Source organism: Raphanus sativus, chromosome 7 (genome assembly GCF_000801105.2).
Source record: "Raphanus sativus cultivar WK10039 chromosome 7, ASM80110v3, whole genome shotgun sequence".
Classification (NCBI taxonomy): domain Eukaryota; kingdom Viridiplantae; phylum Streptophyta; class Magnoliopsida; order Brassicales; family Brassicaceae; genus Raphanus; species Raphanus sativus.
The window spans coordinates 14,693,045-14,708,003 of record NC_079517.1 but is presented as its reverse complement, the minus strand read 5'-3'; the positions used below and the strand labels follow the sequence as shown (position 1 = coordinate 14,708,003).

Genomic DNA, 14,959 nt, shown 5'->3' with positions numbered 1-14,959 from the left:
GATCACCATTTCACGTACTGTTTCATGTTTAACTTCACCAGTAATAATATTACAATAGTATCAGATACAGACAGAAGCAGAGTACAAAACTTTACTAAATGTTTTCTATGTGTTTTGACAATTTGGTTTATGCGAGGGCCATCTTTGTGTGACAGGAGAAGAGTAAAGGTTTCTTCTAGCATCTGTGGAGTGGCGCAGGACGTAAATCAATTGGCTGATAGCTCACTCGATCCTTGTGAGGCAAAGGTTCCTCCTGAAATGTTTTTTTTTTCCAAATTGTCATTGATGTCAGATTACGTTTCTAGACTAGACTTCCATAGGGATCAGCATGAGGTTGATAAATAAACAATAAGCTTACCTCGTCTGCGTTTATCTGGAATGGTTTCACAAAGTCTTCAAACATTAAAGGAGAAAGACTCTTTATTTTCTCTTCAACTTCCTACAGGATGAAAGACAAGTTCTTAGTCTGAGAGTATCTGTGCATCATAGAAAGATAATATTAGATTCATTTTCGTACCAATCCAGTTATCCTTGATCGTTCCAGTAACTCTCTTGTTATCAAATCCAGAATGTGTCTGTTTGCTCTCAGAGCATTCATCGCAAGTTCTTCAGTCTCCTCAATATACTGTCACCAACCATTATATATCTCAAGCTTTGATCCACATGTGAGACTATAATAAGATTTGGTGTGACCGAGTCAAAATAAAGAGTACGTACCCTTGTCAACTCGCGGGTGAATAGCTCGGATACTTCAATAGACATATCTGCTGGCATTACATGAGGATGATCCCACTGAAATTTTATCATGAAGCAGAGTAAAAACACTATGAACTATTAAGAATCTCAGAGATCAATGCAAACGGGAAAAGTACTGTGTGATGAATGGATATACCCGGTATTTAATCAGTTCGCCGTCTGGATTATCCGGCAAATCCACCATTCCAATCTTTTTCACCAGTTGAGTGAGACCTAATTTAGCATTTTGAGGGCTAATCACCATTTCTCTGGCAATCTGGAAACATAATATCAGATTCATACTTGAAATGGACGGCTAAAAAAATCACAAATACACCAGCACTTTGCAAATATGTGCAGTTAGATAGATGTTATTTGCTACCGGGTTGATGATTTTATCAAGAGCCAACAAGCAAGACATAGTATTTTTTTTTAAAGACATAGTAATTGGTTAAACCAGAAAGAGAGAGTAAGAGATAGAAAGATAGACTGAACTTACTTTTGTGATCTTCTCCAAGTCATCTTTTCCTCCATCAGTGACATCATCCCCAAAAACCACACGTTCAGCACAGCGTCCACCATGAGCTACCACCATTTGCATCTTCATATAACCAAATGTTGTATAACCTTGGTCCACCATGTCTTCCCGTGGATAGAACACTGACACAGCAGTTTCCTGTAAAAATTCAAGAGAAGAGTTGATTCAATCCAGACTCACACTGCCTTGACAACAATTTATAATAACTGAACAAAGAGAGGTTGTGAAACGTACCTTGCCACCAGGAAGGAGCTGAGAAAATGCATGCCAGTCAAATCGAGGAAACAAATGAGCCAGCACTACATGACCAGCCTCATGAACAGCCAGAATTCTCTTCTTTTCATAAGATACCTAATATTACATCAAAATCCAATAGTAAGGGACCTTTAGCTCTATGGTATAGCATGGTTTGAGATCAGAAGTGCTGAAGGATGTCGATACGAACACTTTGTTCACATTTCTGTTGCTCTTCCTCTGTAAGAAGTACACCCATACCCTCCAGCAGCTGTTTATCTAACACATCAACAATGTCTTGCTGATATATATACGAACGCCCCTTCCTCACCTGAGAATTTGAGTTAGGATCCTTCTCTAAGTATTGCATAGTTCTGTTGGGAAACTCAGATACAGACACGAATATGACATACCGACATTATAGCTGCTTCATTGACAAGATTCCGTATATCTGCCCCAGAGAACCCAACTGTCCGGAAAACAAGCTGCAAGTAGAAAAGAGGGAGGAGTATTTATGAATGAGCAAACACCTATCTATCGAGATTACAAAATAATAGGAAAAGTTCTTGCCTTCCCAAAGTCTATATCTTCAGCAAGGTTCTTCCCGGCGCTGTGAACTCCAAAAATTTGCACCCTTTGCTTTGCATCAGGCAAACCAATGTACAGCCGACGGTCAATACGTCCAGAGCGGACAAACTCAAGGTCGAGTTCATCAGGTCTATTGGTAGCACAGATAAATATCACAGCCTGTCTCAATGAAAACCTATCAACACCTGTCTTTTCCTTCCTGCGTGTGGTACAATTTAAAGGCGTGAGAACCTTAATGCATATCTCATAATCCTCTTAGAAAGTGGGAAGGAACTAAGGAATAATAAATCATAAATACAAATAACATCCATCTAACTAGAACTTCTGAACAAGTGAAGAGTCTTACTCTCCATCGAGCTGTGCAATCAAAGCTTCAAAAGTTGCTCGTGTTCGTGGATCTTTCCTGGCATGCCTACCAGCAATAGCATCAATTTCATCCACAAACACAAAAGCAGGTGCCTGGAGATAAATACATAAAATCAGATCCACAATGATAGTGTGAGTAATATACTAAATGAGTGCTTACATTTCGTCTCGCTACTGAAAACATCTCATTGATCTTTGCAGCGCCACTTTTTTCACTGTCTGTGAACTCCGCACCAGATGCAAACACAAATGGTAATCCACTTTCCTTTGCCAGTGTTCGCGCAAAAAGTGTTTTACCAGTCCCAGGAGGTCCAGAAAGAAGCACACCCTGGTTCAAAAACGAAATTACAACGAGAGTTTGAGCCTTTAGTCAGATTAGTAGAATAGACCACATGTCAGTTTGGGTCAAATTGTATTTTACCCTGACAAAGGGCACATCTTTTTCATAGTATTGCATTGGGTTTCCCATGTAGATCATTAGCTCATCAAGAAGATCCCAAACATCACCGCCTAGTACCACGTCCTTATACATCGATTTTGTCTCAATCCCATCTCCAACCGGCTGGGTGAAAATTACAACTTATCAATAGAAATATGAACATATTTGAAGAAGGTAACACAACACAGGCGCAAAAGGTTTATTGTTCTTGAGAGTGTGATGATTACCAGTATAAGATTTTCCGCATAAGCCATATCAAACAGCTGATTATACTTCTTGTATAGAAACCGCTTTGATGTGATGAGGAGAAGCATGGCGGATTCTCTTATGAACCATAGAATTAGTAGCCCAGGCAGAAGTGCAATGAACACTTTCATGAAGTAGTGGATTTGCCTTTTCTGAAGGAGATCCACCTCAACTCCGGAGTTAGAAATAGTCTCAAACAAGTATGGATCTAACGGAATGTCAACCTAGAAAAAGGAATAATACGAGATGGTGAATGCACATCCTTCAGTTTCAATACTTGCAGCTATGATTTTTTTACTTACAATATATTCTAGAGGGAAACCTTCTTTCATCGTCACATACAATCTCTTCATATCTTCCGTGAAGACAACAGCTGCAACCTGTTAAGAAAACTCAACTGGATATAATGACATATACCACACCACTCACAATCCCAACTCTGAACAAGAGTAGAGGAGGTTAAGAGTTGTACCTCCGAAGAATCAAGCTTCTGAAGAAAATAGGTATAAGGAAGCTTAGGGCGATATCGCCACCACCTCTTTGATATCCAGAGAGCTCTAGTTCCCTCAGTTTCAGAGCTCTTTTCAACAACATCTTTGCGAAGACTTTTCTCTACCTCTTTCATATCAAATTCAACAACATATGTAGCCCTTGAGGAGCTCAACTGCTCTGATAATTTTTCTCTTTCCAACATCTCCTTCCAGGCTGCAAGCCTTTCCCGCCATGTACCACCTACTACACTGTCTCCAACTTCACCTATTATAGAATGATGCAAGAAGAGAGATTAGATGGTCAAAAGAAAGGTTATAAATGCCTCCGTCTAAAAATGTATATGCACTGACCAGAGACACCCAAATCTTGGCTTAGTTTCTTCTTTGCCTCTGTCTGTATCCTCGCATTTCTGTCAATGATTTTTTTGAGAGATCCCTCTGTTGTCTCAAGATCATCATCCCAAGCATTTTCTCCAACATAAGAACTGTCGTGGACAAGTGTTCCATCAGGAGCTTCAATGAACCTTTTTAGTTTCAAGCCTTTAGGTGTTGTCTTCCTCCACATATTTCTCTTAAACCTGAAACGCTAGGAAAAATAAAATCAGAACATAGACATCCTAGCAAGTCGTCCACTAAACACAACATGTCCGTTTAAATGTCAACCAAATTTTACCACGTCCCAGTTGATAAAATTACAAATTGGAAACTGAGGATTAGGAAGCACGCACTTATCTATGTTGTCAGGAGATGGCTCGGGGATCAAAGCCTCCATAAAAGACTCTGTTAACTCTCTCCTTTCCCGTTCTATCCGGGGAGCTTGAACGGCAACATAAACTCTTTGACAAGAAAACAACACCGCAAAGGCATAAACGATCAACGCAGCAACTCGTCTACCGTCCCAATTCTTGATGTCCTGATATCAAAAAAAAACAACATCATCTCTCGTTACACAAAAGCCACCACATCAAAAAAGATTAACAAGCTGGAGGAGCAGCTTACCTTCCAATGCTCCCACTTGTTCCAATCAATAAACGAAGGCACTGTCTCAGTCCTAAAGCGAGTCAACTCGCCCTGGCCTTTCTTCACGCTATCCTTAACTCGGCCCACATACTCATCCACTCTCGCACCTGCTTCTTCCGAGTCAAACCCAGTTTCCTTCTTCACAGACTCTCCAATCCGCTCCACGCCAAGACGAAGAGACTGCGTCAGTCTCAGCCATGAAAATGAAAACCCTCCACCGTTATTAGACGAAGACCCGTTACTGCTTTGAGAGGCGTAGACGCGAAAGATGGGATTTTTGCTAGTAACTCGGTGTTGTCCATACTTGGTGGGAAACGGAACAAGACCGGAACTTTTAGGTCTTTTGAGCAAGTTCGTTGGTGAAGAAGAGATAAGAGGGTTCGGCTTATACGGAATCGCAATCTCCATGGAAAAGAAATCTCAAATTCAATAGAGATAAACCACTAACATTTGGATTTTCCCGCTTAATCTCTCTCTCTCTCTCTCTCTCTCTCTCTCTCTCTCTCTCTCTCTCTCTCTCTCTCTCTCTCTCTCTCTCTGCTGAAACAAGGGAAGGAAACTCAGACACAGTCTCGTCTCTCCGGCAAGACTGGCGCTTCTCTTCCGGTAAGGGAGGTTTATCTACTAAACACTGTGTTCGTTCAGTTGGGAAAAACAAAGATGATGCTAGACTGACTACAAGTGGACTAGGCTTGAGCCCATTTAAGATCTCTTGGCCCATTATATATGACCCAATAATATACGGAGGTTTAGTTACAGGTGGACTAGGCCTATTAAGATCTCTCGGCCCCGGCCGTGGAAGCCAAGGAGTGAGCCAGTGGCAGAAGAGTAATTAACAGGTAACTCGTCAGGGGCCCACCATAACATTTGGGTGTTCTCCACGCTGCCTTTTATATATACAGTCTCGCCTTCTCGAGAGATCCATCCACCAACTCCTTCTTATCTCCAGCCACTACATCTGCTTCGATCATCACTCTATGTGAGTATATTCTCTATCAAATTCGCTTTTCGATTAAGATTCGCGCCATAATTTTTATCGATTTTGTTTTGGTTTCTCGATCTGATACTCTCTCGGTGTGCAGTTGCAGTGTTTTTCTATCAACTATGGCAACGAAGAGAAGCGTTGGAACATTGAAGGAAGCGGATTTGAAGGGAAAGAGCGTGTTCGTGAGGGTTGATCTCAACGTTCCTTTGGATGATAACTCTAACATCACTGATGACACCAGGATTCGTGCCGCTGTTCCAACCATCAAGTACTTGATGGGTAACGGATCTAGGGTTGTTCTCTGCAGTCACTTGGTATGCCGATCTCGTTTATTATCTCCTTTGGTTTGTATTACAGACTTTATTGTCTTGTGTGAATCATTTGTTTAACTAGTGTCGCTCTCCTTGGAACGTTGATATTCAGTTGTCTGTTTTTTTTTTCACCTCATACACAACCTTATCTGTGTTGGTCTGATCTGTTGTATTAGCTCGTTTGGTTTTATTACAGAGGTTTGTTACTTGATCGGTCTGCATATGTCACATGATAGTTTTATTGAAGGCTGCATTTGCCTGTCTCTCTAATTGCTATTCGAACATTGATAATAAGTTATTTTATGTCTCAGCAAGTGCGTGTTATATACGTTGAGTTTCTTTTTTTTTTTTTAAAGTAACTGTTGGATGTCTCTGATCTGAATTATATGTTTCAGGGTCGCCCTAAAGGTGTTACCCCTAAATTCAGCTTGAAGCCTCTTGTGCCGAGGTTGTCTGAGCTTCTCGGTGTCGAGGTTTGTGCCCCTGGTTTCTCTATGCATGCAAGTTTTATGAACACAAGTGAGCTTACACTTTTTTTGTGACTTGCTGTGTTGTGTTAAATAGGTTGTGATGGCAAACGACTCTATTGGTGAGGAAGTCCAGAAACTAGTTGCAGGACTACCTGAAGGTGGTGTTCTTCTCTTGGAGAATGTGAGGTTCTACAAGGAAGAAGAGAAGAACGACCCTGATTTTGCAAAGAAGCTTGCTGCCCTTGCTGATGTCTACGTCAACGATGCTTTCGGTACTGCTCACAGAGCTCATGCTTCCACCGAGGGAGTTGCCAAATACTTGAAGCCTTCCGTCGCTGGTTTCCTCATGCAGAAGGAACTTGATTACCTTGTCGGAGCTGTAGCAAACCCCAAGAAGCCTTTTGCTGCCATCGTTGGAGGTTCAAAGGTCTCGACGAAGATTGGTGTCATCGAGTCACTCTTGAACACCGTTGACATCCTCTTACTTGGTGGAGGTATGATTTTCACTTTCTATAAGGCGCAAGGACATTCGGTCGGGTCTTCCCTTGTGGAAGAGGACAAGCTTGACTTGGCCAGGTCGCTCATGGAGAAGGCTAAAGCCAAAGGTGTCTCTCTTTTGCTCCCAACCGATGTGGTTATTGCTGACAAGTTCGCTCCTGATGCTAACAGCAAGGTAACAACAGTTTGTGTCTTAACGAAAAAGAAACATGTGTGTCTGATGTATGTCTGAGAAACTTGTGAATTATTTGCAGATTGTGCCAGCCACGGCAATTCCAGATGGTTGGATGGGACTAGATATTGGTCCAGACTCCATCAAGACATTCAGCGAAGCTCTGGACACAACCAAGACCATCATCTGGAATGGTCCCATGGGTGTTTTTGAATTTGAAAAGTTTGCAGCTGGAACTGAGGTACCATATGTTTGTACTTATCACCCAAATCGCCGTGAGTATTATCAAACTAAGTAACCTGATATCTGGTCTTGTTTGATCATCACCAGGCCGTAGCAAAGCAGCTTGCGGAGCTGAGCGGAAAGGGAGTGACCACAATCATAGGAGGAGGTGACTCAGTGGCTGCAGTTGAGAAGGTTGGTTTGGCTGACAAGATGAGTCACATCTCTACGGGAGGAGGTGCAAGTTTGGAGCTTCTAGAGGGAAAGCCACTTCCAGGAGTCCTCGCCCTCGACGACGCTTGAGAATCTTTCAAGTTTCATCTATCTTTCGTCGTTTATTATACATGTAACAAGTCATCTGGTTTCCTTATGACCATTGTTATTGTCAGCTTGAGAGTTCTGACTGCGGCTTGACTGTTTCTTTAGTTTGGAGCCTTTTTAATAATGAAGAGAAACTCTGATTAGTAAACTGATCCGGATTTAAATAAAGCATCAGTTGCTATAGCTCGATCGTTATTGTCTAGATGATTGTGTCTTTCACTCTTGTGGTTACAAATATATCTTGTAAACGAAATTAATCAGAACGACCAGCGAATGATTTTTCTATATTTTCCGGCCAAGTGAAGTACATCACAAGCTCGGACAATTGACCAGATTTATGTATGATGTTGTTGTCGATGATGTATAAGCAGACAAATATGGTCGGTCAGTTTTGAAAAGACTTCCTAAAGTTGACATCACCAAGAGATGGAAAGGGCTTTTTGAAACCCCGGCCCAGATCCGTCTGACGTGTCGTCCGTCACTAAGGGTTTTTTCGCAAAGCCGAAACGACAAAAGATTTTCAAATATGACAGTCACAGAAGATGACGAACCGTGGGGCCGATGGTTTTGATGTAGTACACGTGTCCTTATGTTCCACTTCCAAATCACAACCCTTGATTCTTGGAGTAACAAATATTTGCATCTTTTTTATAAAGTGGGCCGCACCAGATTCGGAACCCATCAATTTAAAAAAGGAACAGAAGTGTGTCGTTTCTGCACAACTAACAGACAGTCAGTCGTAGTATGCACATTAATATATTCAAAAGTGTGAAATACCAAAGCGTTTGATTGAATTTTTAAAGAAGGAAAAAGGAGAAAACACTGCGAACAATTTGGATTCTCCACGTTTTATTTATATCTCTACACCTACTCCAAGAAGCCATCGAAGTTTTTGTTAGGGTTTTTTGACACCGGAGGGACCTCTTCAATTTTTTCAATGGCTTCCTCTTCTCTCCTCAGATCCGCCGCCGCCTCTGCTCCTCGCGCTGACTTTTTCTCGTCGCCGTCGTGTGATCATTCCAAGGTTAGAAACGATCGCTTTGCGTCTTACTCATGCTAGTTTTATCTATTTTAAGCTTCGATTCTGATTCACCCTGCTCGATTCGATTTCGCTTTAGCTTAGCTCGTGCTTTGTATTTCTCACAATATATATATTGTATAAATGGCGACGTTACTACTGTTTTGATCTTCGTTCTCGTAAGTTATTTGGAATGGCCTGTGGTTTGGTATTTTATTTGCTGATCTTTCAGTATGTATGTCTAATGAGCTCAGATAGTTTAGATTTGACAATTACCTCGGAACTAAGTAAAAGTTATTTACTACCGACAAAAAAAAAAGACAGAAGTAAAAGTTATTTACCCGGTTTTAGATTTGTGTATTTGATATGAATCTCTTTTTGTCACATAAAACTACTCAGGTGTCTTCAAGTCTTGGATTTAGCTACAGCTTTTCTGGTGCCGCTATTGCTACTGGGCCATCTTCATCTCTACGGTTCTGTGCCAAAACTCTGTAACTCATGTCATTTTTGTCTAAATGCAAATTTTCTATTCTCAAGAGTTGTTTTTTTTTATATATGTTTAAATGTACAGAAAATGCAATGTAAGAGCTGTGCAGCCCATCAAGGCCACGGCTACTCAAGTGCCACCTGCAGTTCAAAGTAAGTATGAAAAAAACTTACTTCAGTTTATTTGTTTGTTGCTTGCTTCTGCTTATTGGTGATTTTGTTTTATATTAGGGTCAAGTAGCACCGGAAAGACTAAGGTTGGGATCAATGGTAAGTTATTGATTGATTGATGCCCTCCAAACTATCAATTTAAAGGTCCCCAACCTTTTCATTTCTTATAGAAGCTTCATTTATTTCAATTTTTACTGACAGGTTTTGGTCGGATTGGAAGGTTGGTCCTCCGCATTGCAACATCAAGGGATGACATTGAGGTTGTAGCAGTGAATGACCCGTTCATTGATGCCAAGTACATGGTAAGCATGTCTTCTACCTGGTTGTTTTATCAGGCTATATCTCGAAACACTATATATACTATGTTCTTAATCTTGAGTTAACTCTCTTGCTTGCTTGAACCCGGTATGGTTTGAGGAAAACCTTGAAAAATGCATCATATGTAAGTCTTCTTTTCCGATGAAATATAACTGGGGAGTTTTCAAGTTTGGTGAGATCTTTTGTCCCCTATTTCACAGGCTTACATGTTGAGGTATGATTCTACTCATGGAAATTTCACGGGAACCATCAATGTCATTGATGATTCTACTTTGGAGATCAATGGGAAAAAGGTTAATGTTGTCAGCAAGAGGTATTGCTTCAAAGTGACTTGTTGTTTTCTGCAAATCAGAGAACACGCTATCTCAGTTTAGAACATAACATCTTTTGTAACTCTTTCTCAGAGATCCAGCTGAGATCCCTTGGGCTGATCTTGGAGCTGATTATGTTGTTGAGTCTTCAGGGGTATTCACCACCCTCGCAAAGGCTGCGTCCCATCTGAAGGTGCATTTTCTTACAAACATACGTTGACCTCGTAACTTGTGATAACATTTTATTCAAATAACCATTGTTTTAAAATGACATATGCTTTTGCTTGACATTTCATTGGTTTTGTAGGGTGGTGCAAAGAAAGTGATAATTTCTGCCCCTTCAGCTGATGCACCCATGTTTGTTGTTGGAGTTAATGAGAAGACATACCAACCAAACATGGATATAGTCTCCAATGCAAGTTGTACCACCAACTGTCTTGCACCTCTTGCCAAGGTTCGTAATGTTTTTTTACCCAAATCATTCATTGCTAAGACCTTCGCTAATGTCAACTGAACTATTTTTGGCAGGTGGTGCATGAGGAATTTGGTATTCTTGAAGGCTTGATGACAACTGTTCACGCAACCACTGGTCTGCATTTCTTGCTCTCCTGCTGTACATTACGAATCTGATAACACTAACCTATGTGTGTTCGTTGTCTTTTTCCATATTCAGCTACTCAGAAGACTGTTGATGGACCATCAATGAAGGACTGGAGAGGAGGCCGGGGAGCTAGTCAAAACATTATTCCTAGCTCAACCGGTGCTGCAAAGGTACCATTGTACAACCATGTAGCTTTACCATAACTCTGGAATTTTAATTTGAGCCGTGGTTTTCTGGTCGATGTAGGCTGTAGGTAAAGTTCTTCCAGAACTGAACGGGAAACTTACGGGAATGGCATTCCGTGTACCAACACCAAATGTTTCCGTTGTGGATTTAACATGTCGACTTGAGAAAGGTGCCTCTTACGAAGATGTTAAAGCAGCCATTAAGTATGCTTCCCCAAAACTCTCCTCATTCGCCTTATTATCGTTTCCTGAGTTTTAGTGTCCAACTCGTGCTAACTCCTCCGGGTTTGATGTGAACCTCTTAACAGATCTGCCTCAGAAGGACCTCTAAAAGGCATTCTCGGGTATACAGATGAAGATGTCGTCTCCAATGATTTCGTGGGTGATTCAAGGTTGGTCTTTCTTCTTTTCTTCAGATTCATCTGAATCAAGGTTCACCAATGTGATGATCTCGATTTTGGTTATAACAGGTCAAGTATCTTTGACGCCAATGCCGGGATTGGGTTGAGCAAGTCCTTTGTGAAACTTGTCTCTTGGTACGACAACGAATGGGGTTACAGGTACAGCTTTCGTTTTTCATCTCAAATCAGATATATCCACTAGATCTCAAACACTTACAGTTTGTCTCCCAATTTTACTTGCAGCAACCGTGTGCTTGACCTTATAGAGCACATGGCTTTGGTAGCAGCCAGCCGCTAAACACACTCACACACGCACCGGTTCTTGCAGAAGCTCGAGACTTTCTACATTTTGTGTTTGCCTGCTACAAAGCCAAGTTTAAATTGGTTTGGTTCTGTTAGGTGGTAGATCCTTATTTTTGGTTCTGTTTCAGTATTTACAACTACGAAAACAAATATAGATTTGGTCTAAAGATAAACATGCGACTTGCATCTATCAATAAGGGGATAATAAATTTGTTGTGCTTAACCAAACGTAGCTTATCAGTAGCACAACCGCAACAACTGTTTTTTTTTTTAGCAACAACCGCAACAACTGTATGAAAGCTTTTAAACATAAACCATCTCAATGGTACATCATCTATCTTATTAAAATAGGAACATTACAACTTTTTCTAGGTGGATTTTTAAAGATGGACCTCATATATTTAAATTAAATGTTTAATTCTTTATATATAATATGTACTATACTCTAACTTTGCATTAATGTATTTCCTTAAATACAGTTCTTCTTTTTATCCATATTCCATATATGATTTTTACATTTATTACATGTCGATTTAAATAAGATATATACAAAGAATACTAAAAATATTAATCGTTCTATAATTACCCTATACAATTCATTTTAAATTGATCAGTATACTTTCATTGGCCATATTAATTTTATTAGTACGAATAACATTAGGTAGATAAGTCATAGACACATACATAAAGATATGACTATTTCTTATAACTATGTTGGGCCTAATATACTTTCTAAAACAAATAACACATAGCTTCATATATTGTATAGAATATAGTAATATTGTATAGTATTATATTTATACAGTAATACTAAAAACAAACCAAACTGAAATATAATATATATCAAAAATGCTTTGAACCATTACACACAAAATATATTAGACTTCAGAGATCAAATTCATTTTGAAATTACGTAATAATTATTTAAAAAAAAAAATTTCAAAAAAACATAAGTTTTATATAAAATTTTGTGTTACAATAAAAAGACACAACTCGCGATTGCAAAATGTTATTTTTACATACGAAAGACAGTTTTGATATTGTTCTTTAAACACAAAATTGAATATACAAACTCGATACTACATAAAACTAAATAGTATAGAATACATTTTAAAAATAAAATCCGTGCGGGTGTGCATATGTTTATATAATATATAAATATATTATGTTATACATATTTTCATATAAATAATGTCCCAATGTAAGTTTTATATGATAAATGTTGAAAATACAAAATATATAGCACTATATATTTAAAATAATATAGAAAAAATTACTTTACGTTATCATAAAATTTAAAAATCAAATTTAGTAATTAAACACATTGCTTATTTAAACACATTAGTACACATTGTTATTTATCAAAATTTTATATTAATACACATTGAGATCATGTATAACATTTAGTAAAAACAAAGATAAAAAAAAATTGACCCCGCTCGATCGAGCGGGTCATGATCTAGTTTTGAAGTAAAACATAAAAAGTTAGGGAAAAATTAATCCAATAGTACATCAATTTAAGTATGATTAGTAAGGGTATCTCCAATGTTTATCCTCATTTTTTTAATAATGAGTTTATATTTTGTTTCAATGGTTCCCCTCATTTTTTTTTCTCTCAGAAATAATAATTTCAAATTATTATGTTATTCCTATTTATTATTAATTTTAAAATAATGGTTATTATTTTATAAAACTTACAAATTTTAACCGAATGTGATTTTATGTTAATGAGATCTTAATTATGTACATAAGTTGAGTTTCTAGAAAAATATACAAGAGATTTAATAGACTTTTGATGTGAAAATTTTTATTAACAAGTTGATCTAATAGTTAGAGATAGATAGAGAAAAAAAACAAGTTGATCTTTAAACATATGTGTTTTATAGTTTAACAAAATTATTAATCCTTTCACTAATACAAGTAGAAAATCATATAAATCATTAGATATCCTATTAAAACTAAATTACGTATATAATAAAATATAGTTAGAATATATTTATTGTTGAGTAAAATTGGTTTTAAAAAAGTATATTATTTGAATTTAATAATAAAAGAATATACTTGAGATATTTTCTTTGTAGTGGAAAAATGTAAAAAACCATTGAAGTAAAATTAAAACCCATTTTGAGAAAGAAAATGAAGGTAACTATTGAAAATGCATTTATATAGTCTACGAAGTTCGCAACTTGAAAATTACATGACTCCAATATCTTGGTCTGTTTAAGTGTACCTGAACATCTCAGGCCTAGTAAGGTTTGTTGCAGTGTATTTTGTTTATATTGAGACCCAGTTAATTTTGAATGTTATATATAAGAAGCCTATCATTTACAGTTTTGTGTGGGCTGTGAAATGCTAGGGGCCCATGTTGGTATTTTGACCTACTTGTCTAAGGTTTCTTGTAACCCTAGAATGCTAGCTATATAAGCAGCCTTATCTTTAGATTCACACACCAAGCAAGAGCGTCTAGCCATCTAATATTTTGATTTCTTCTTTCTTTTAGATTTTGCTACTTTTATGTAGTTAGTATTTGGTGGCCTGTGATGTTTGAGATTGTCCGTACCATCTGAGAGATTTCTCCTTGATGAGTTGTATCCTCCAGGTTCTGAGGCTATAGATCTATTACTCTACTTTTGCAAATTCTCTTTTCTGAAAAAAAATTTGACTAGGCGAGGATGATGAAAAAAGATTACCATCAAACTTTGAGAGATTCACAGCTCGTTGATGCATACTTCTTTTATAACCTGAGCCTAGTTTTTGCTTTAGATGAGATCTGCTCTTTCTTGTTTTGCTTGGAAGTGATTATCGTTGTGTTTTTAACTGAAAGGCAACAATTTAGAGTCGCTGGTGCACTTTATTGTCAATAGTGTATTAAGCGCTGTTTGTTGCCAAAACTAAATGTGGCTGATATTCTGGTACGTGTTCTAGTTCAAATAGTTCATGTGCATTCAAAAGGCCTTACATAGCTATGATTCCTCTGACCAATTAGTTTTTCAAAAAAAAATTTGTTAGTTTTTGTTATCTCTTATTAAAGGCAACAATTTAGAGTCGCTGGTGCACTTTATAATCATTAGTGTATTAAGCGCTGTTTGTTGCCGAAACTGAATGTGGCTGATATTCTGGTACGTGTTCTAGTCCAAATAGTTCATGTGCATTCAAAAGGCCTTACATAGCTATTATTCCTCTTGATCAATTAGTTTTGAAAAAATATTTTGTTAGTTTTTTTTAGCTCTCTCATTAAAGGCAACAATTTAGAGTCTCTGATTCACTTCTTGATAGTGGGTAAAGCGCTTTACGTTGCCGAAATTGACTTGGTGCAAAGGTTATCTAATTTTAGGCTTCAAATTTGTTTTGGCCGATACGATCGATGTCCCTATATGTCATCCCAATTTAGTAAGAAATTTGTTTCACAACTTTGCAGTTCCTTGTCGATTTGATTTACCCTCAAGACTTTTTGAACCATGGAACACCCAGTTGACAGACAAAATGTAACTTCAAAACAGAAACATAATCTTGAAAGTTGGTCGATGAA

General features: G+C 38.1%; 3 protein-coding genes and 2 non-coding genes across 7 annotated transcripts; 4 read left to right on the top strand and 1 right to left on the bottom strand.

The window, feature by feature from the left end:
- Nucleotides 1–8: 8 nt before the first annotated feature.
- Nucleotides 9–5,276, bottom strand: LOC108815797 (ATP-dependent zinc metalloprotease FTSH 12, chloroplastic). The gene is made up of 19 exons (XM_018588290.2): nt 4,637–5,276; nt 4,366–4,550; nt 3,989–4,215; nt 3,619–3,902; nt 3,449–3,526; nt 3,128–3,370; nt 2,883–3,023; nt 2,622–2,789; nt 2,442–2,554; nt 2,078–2,294; nt 1,921–1,992; nt 1,719–1,838; nt 1,508–1,624; nt 1,235–1,411; nt 893–1,012; nt 718–792; nt 518–625; nt 359–439; nt 9–253 (listed from the first exon to the last, which is right to left on the bottom strand). The coding sequence occupies exons 1-19, from the start codon at nt 5,063–5,065 to the stop codon at nt 176–178; spliced, it is 3,033 nt and encodes a 1,010-aa protein (XP_018443792.1). The 5' UTR covers nt 5,066–5,276; the 3' UTR covers nt 9–175.
- A 230-nt stretch (nt 5,277–5,506) lies between these two features.
- On the top strand, nt 5,507–7,819 carry LOC108818528 (phosphoglycerate kinase 3, cytosolic). Of its 3 annotated transcripts, none has more exons than XM_018591522.2 (6): nt 5,507–5,636; nt 5,740–5,956; nt 6,349–6,426; nt 6,518–7,096; nt 7,176–7,334; nt 7,424–7,819. In XM_018591522.2, exons 2-6 carry the CDS (start codon nt 5,762–5,764, stop codon nt 7,616–7,618), a joined length of 1,206 nt encoding a protein of 401 aa, XP_018447024.2. In that variant the 5' UTR covers nt 5,507–5,636; nt 5,740–5,761; the 3' UTR covers nt 7,619–7,819. The 3 variants fall into 3 exon arrangements, with proteins under 3 accessions (XP_018447024.2, XP_018447025.2, XP_056846390.1); XM_018591523.2 differs by having other exon boundaries at nt 5,528–5,636; nt 5,746–5,956; XM_056990410.1 differs by having other exon boundaries at nt 5,563–5,640.
- Nucleotides 7,820–8,391: 572 nt separating this feature from the next.
- LOC108815794 (glyceraldehyde-3-phosphate dehydrogenase GAPCP1, chloroplastic) lies at nt 8,392–11,658 on the top strand. Its single transcript, XM_018588285.2, has 14 exons — nt 8,392–8,660; nt 9,054–9,127; nt 9,226–9,293; nt 9,372–9,410; nt 9,513–9,613; nt 9,830–9,942; nt 10,034–10,133; nt 10,248–10,394; nt 10,469–10,529; nt 10,614–10,711; nt 10,788–10,930; nt 11,035–11,118; nt 11,197–11,286; nt 11,371–11,658. Exons 1-14 carry the CDS (start codon nt 8,574–8,576, stop codon nt 11,423–11,425), a joined length of 1,260 nt encoding a protein of 419 aa, XP_018443787.1. The 5' UTR covers nt 8,392–8,573; the 3' UTR covers nt 11,426–11,658.
- Nucleotides 11,659–13,962: 2,304 nt separating this feature from the next.
- Nucleotides 13,963–14,041, top strand: LOC130498240 (small nucleolar RNA snoR117). The gene has a single exon (XR_008937161.1). It is a non-coding gene; the product is annotated as a small nucleolar RNA snoR117 (small nucleolar RNA).
- Nucleotides 14,042–14,094: 53 nt separating this feature from the next.
- Nucleotides 14,095–14,179, top strand: LOC130498238 (small nucleolar RNA snoR116). The gene has a single exon (XR_008937159.1). It is a non-coding gene; the product is annotated as a small nucleolar RNA snoR116 (small nucleolar RNA).
- Nucleotides 14,180–14,959: the final 780 nt, after the last annotated feature.

What these genes read in the sequence shown, in the direction of transcription:
- LOC108815797 (XM_018588290.2), bottom strand. Translation starts at nt 5,065, where the DNA reads ATGGAGATTGCGATTCCGTATAAGCCGAACCCTCTTATCTCTTCTTCA. An exon ending in ATGAAGCAGCTATAATGTCG is followed by an intron (nt 1,839 to 1,920) that starts GTATGTCATATT and finishes TCAAATTCTCAG; the next exon opens with GTGAGGAAGGGGCGTTCGTA. An exon ending in AACAGAAATGTGAACAAAGT is followed by an intron (nt 1,625 to 1,718) that starts GTTCGTATCGAC and finishes ATGTAATATTAG; the next exon opens with GTATCTTATGAAAAGAAGAG.
- LOC108818528 (XM_018591522.2), top strand. Translation starts at nt 5,762, where the DNA reads ATGGCAACGAAGAGAAGCGTTGGAACATTGAAGGAAGCGGATTTGAAG. An exon ending in CTGAGCTTCTCGGTGTCGAG is followed by an intron (nt 6,427 to 6,517) that starts GTTTGTGCCCCT and finishes TGTGTTAAATAG; the next exon opens with GTTGTGATGGCAAACGACTC. An exon ending in AGTTTGCAGCTGGAACTGAG is followed by an intron (nt 7,335 to 7,423) that starts GTACCATATGTT and finishes GATCATCACCAG; the next exon opens with GCCGTAGCAAAGCAGCTTGC.
- LOC108815794 (XM_018588285.2), top strand. Translation starts at nt 8,574, where the DNA reads ATGGCTTCCTCTTCTCTCCTCAGATCCGCCGCCGCCTCTGCTCCTCGC. An exon ending in AGGCTGCGTCCCATCTGAAG is followed by an intron (nt 10,134 to 10,247) that starts GTGCATTTTCTT and finishes TTGGTTTTGTAG; the next exon opens with GGTGGTGCAAAGAAAGTGAT. An exon ending in GTCTTGCACCTCTTGCCAAG is followed by an intron (nt 10,395 to 10,468) that starts GTTCGTAATGTT and finishes TATTTTTGGCAG; the next exon opens with GTGGTGCATGAGGAATTTGG.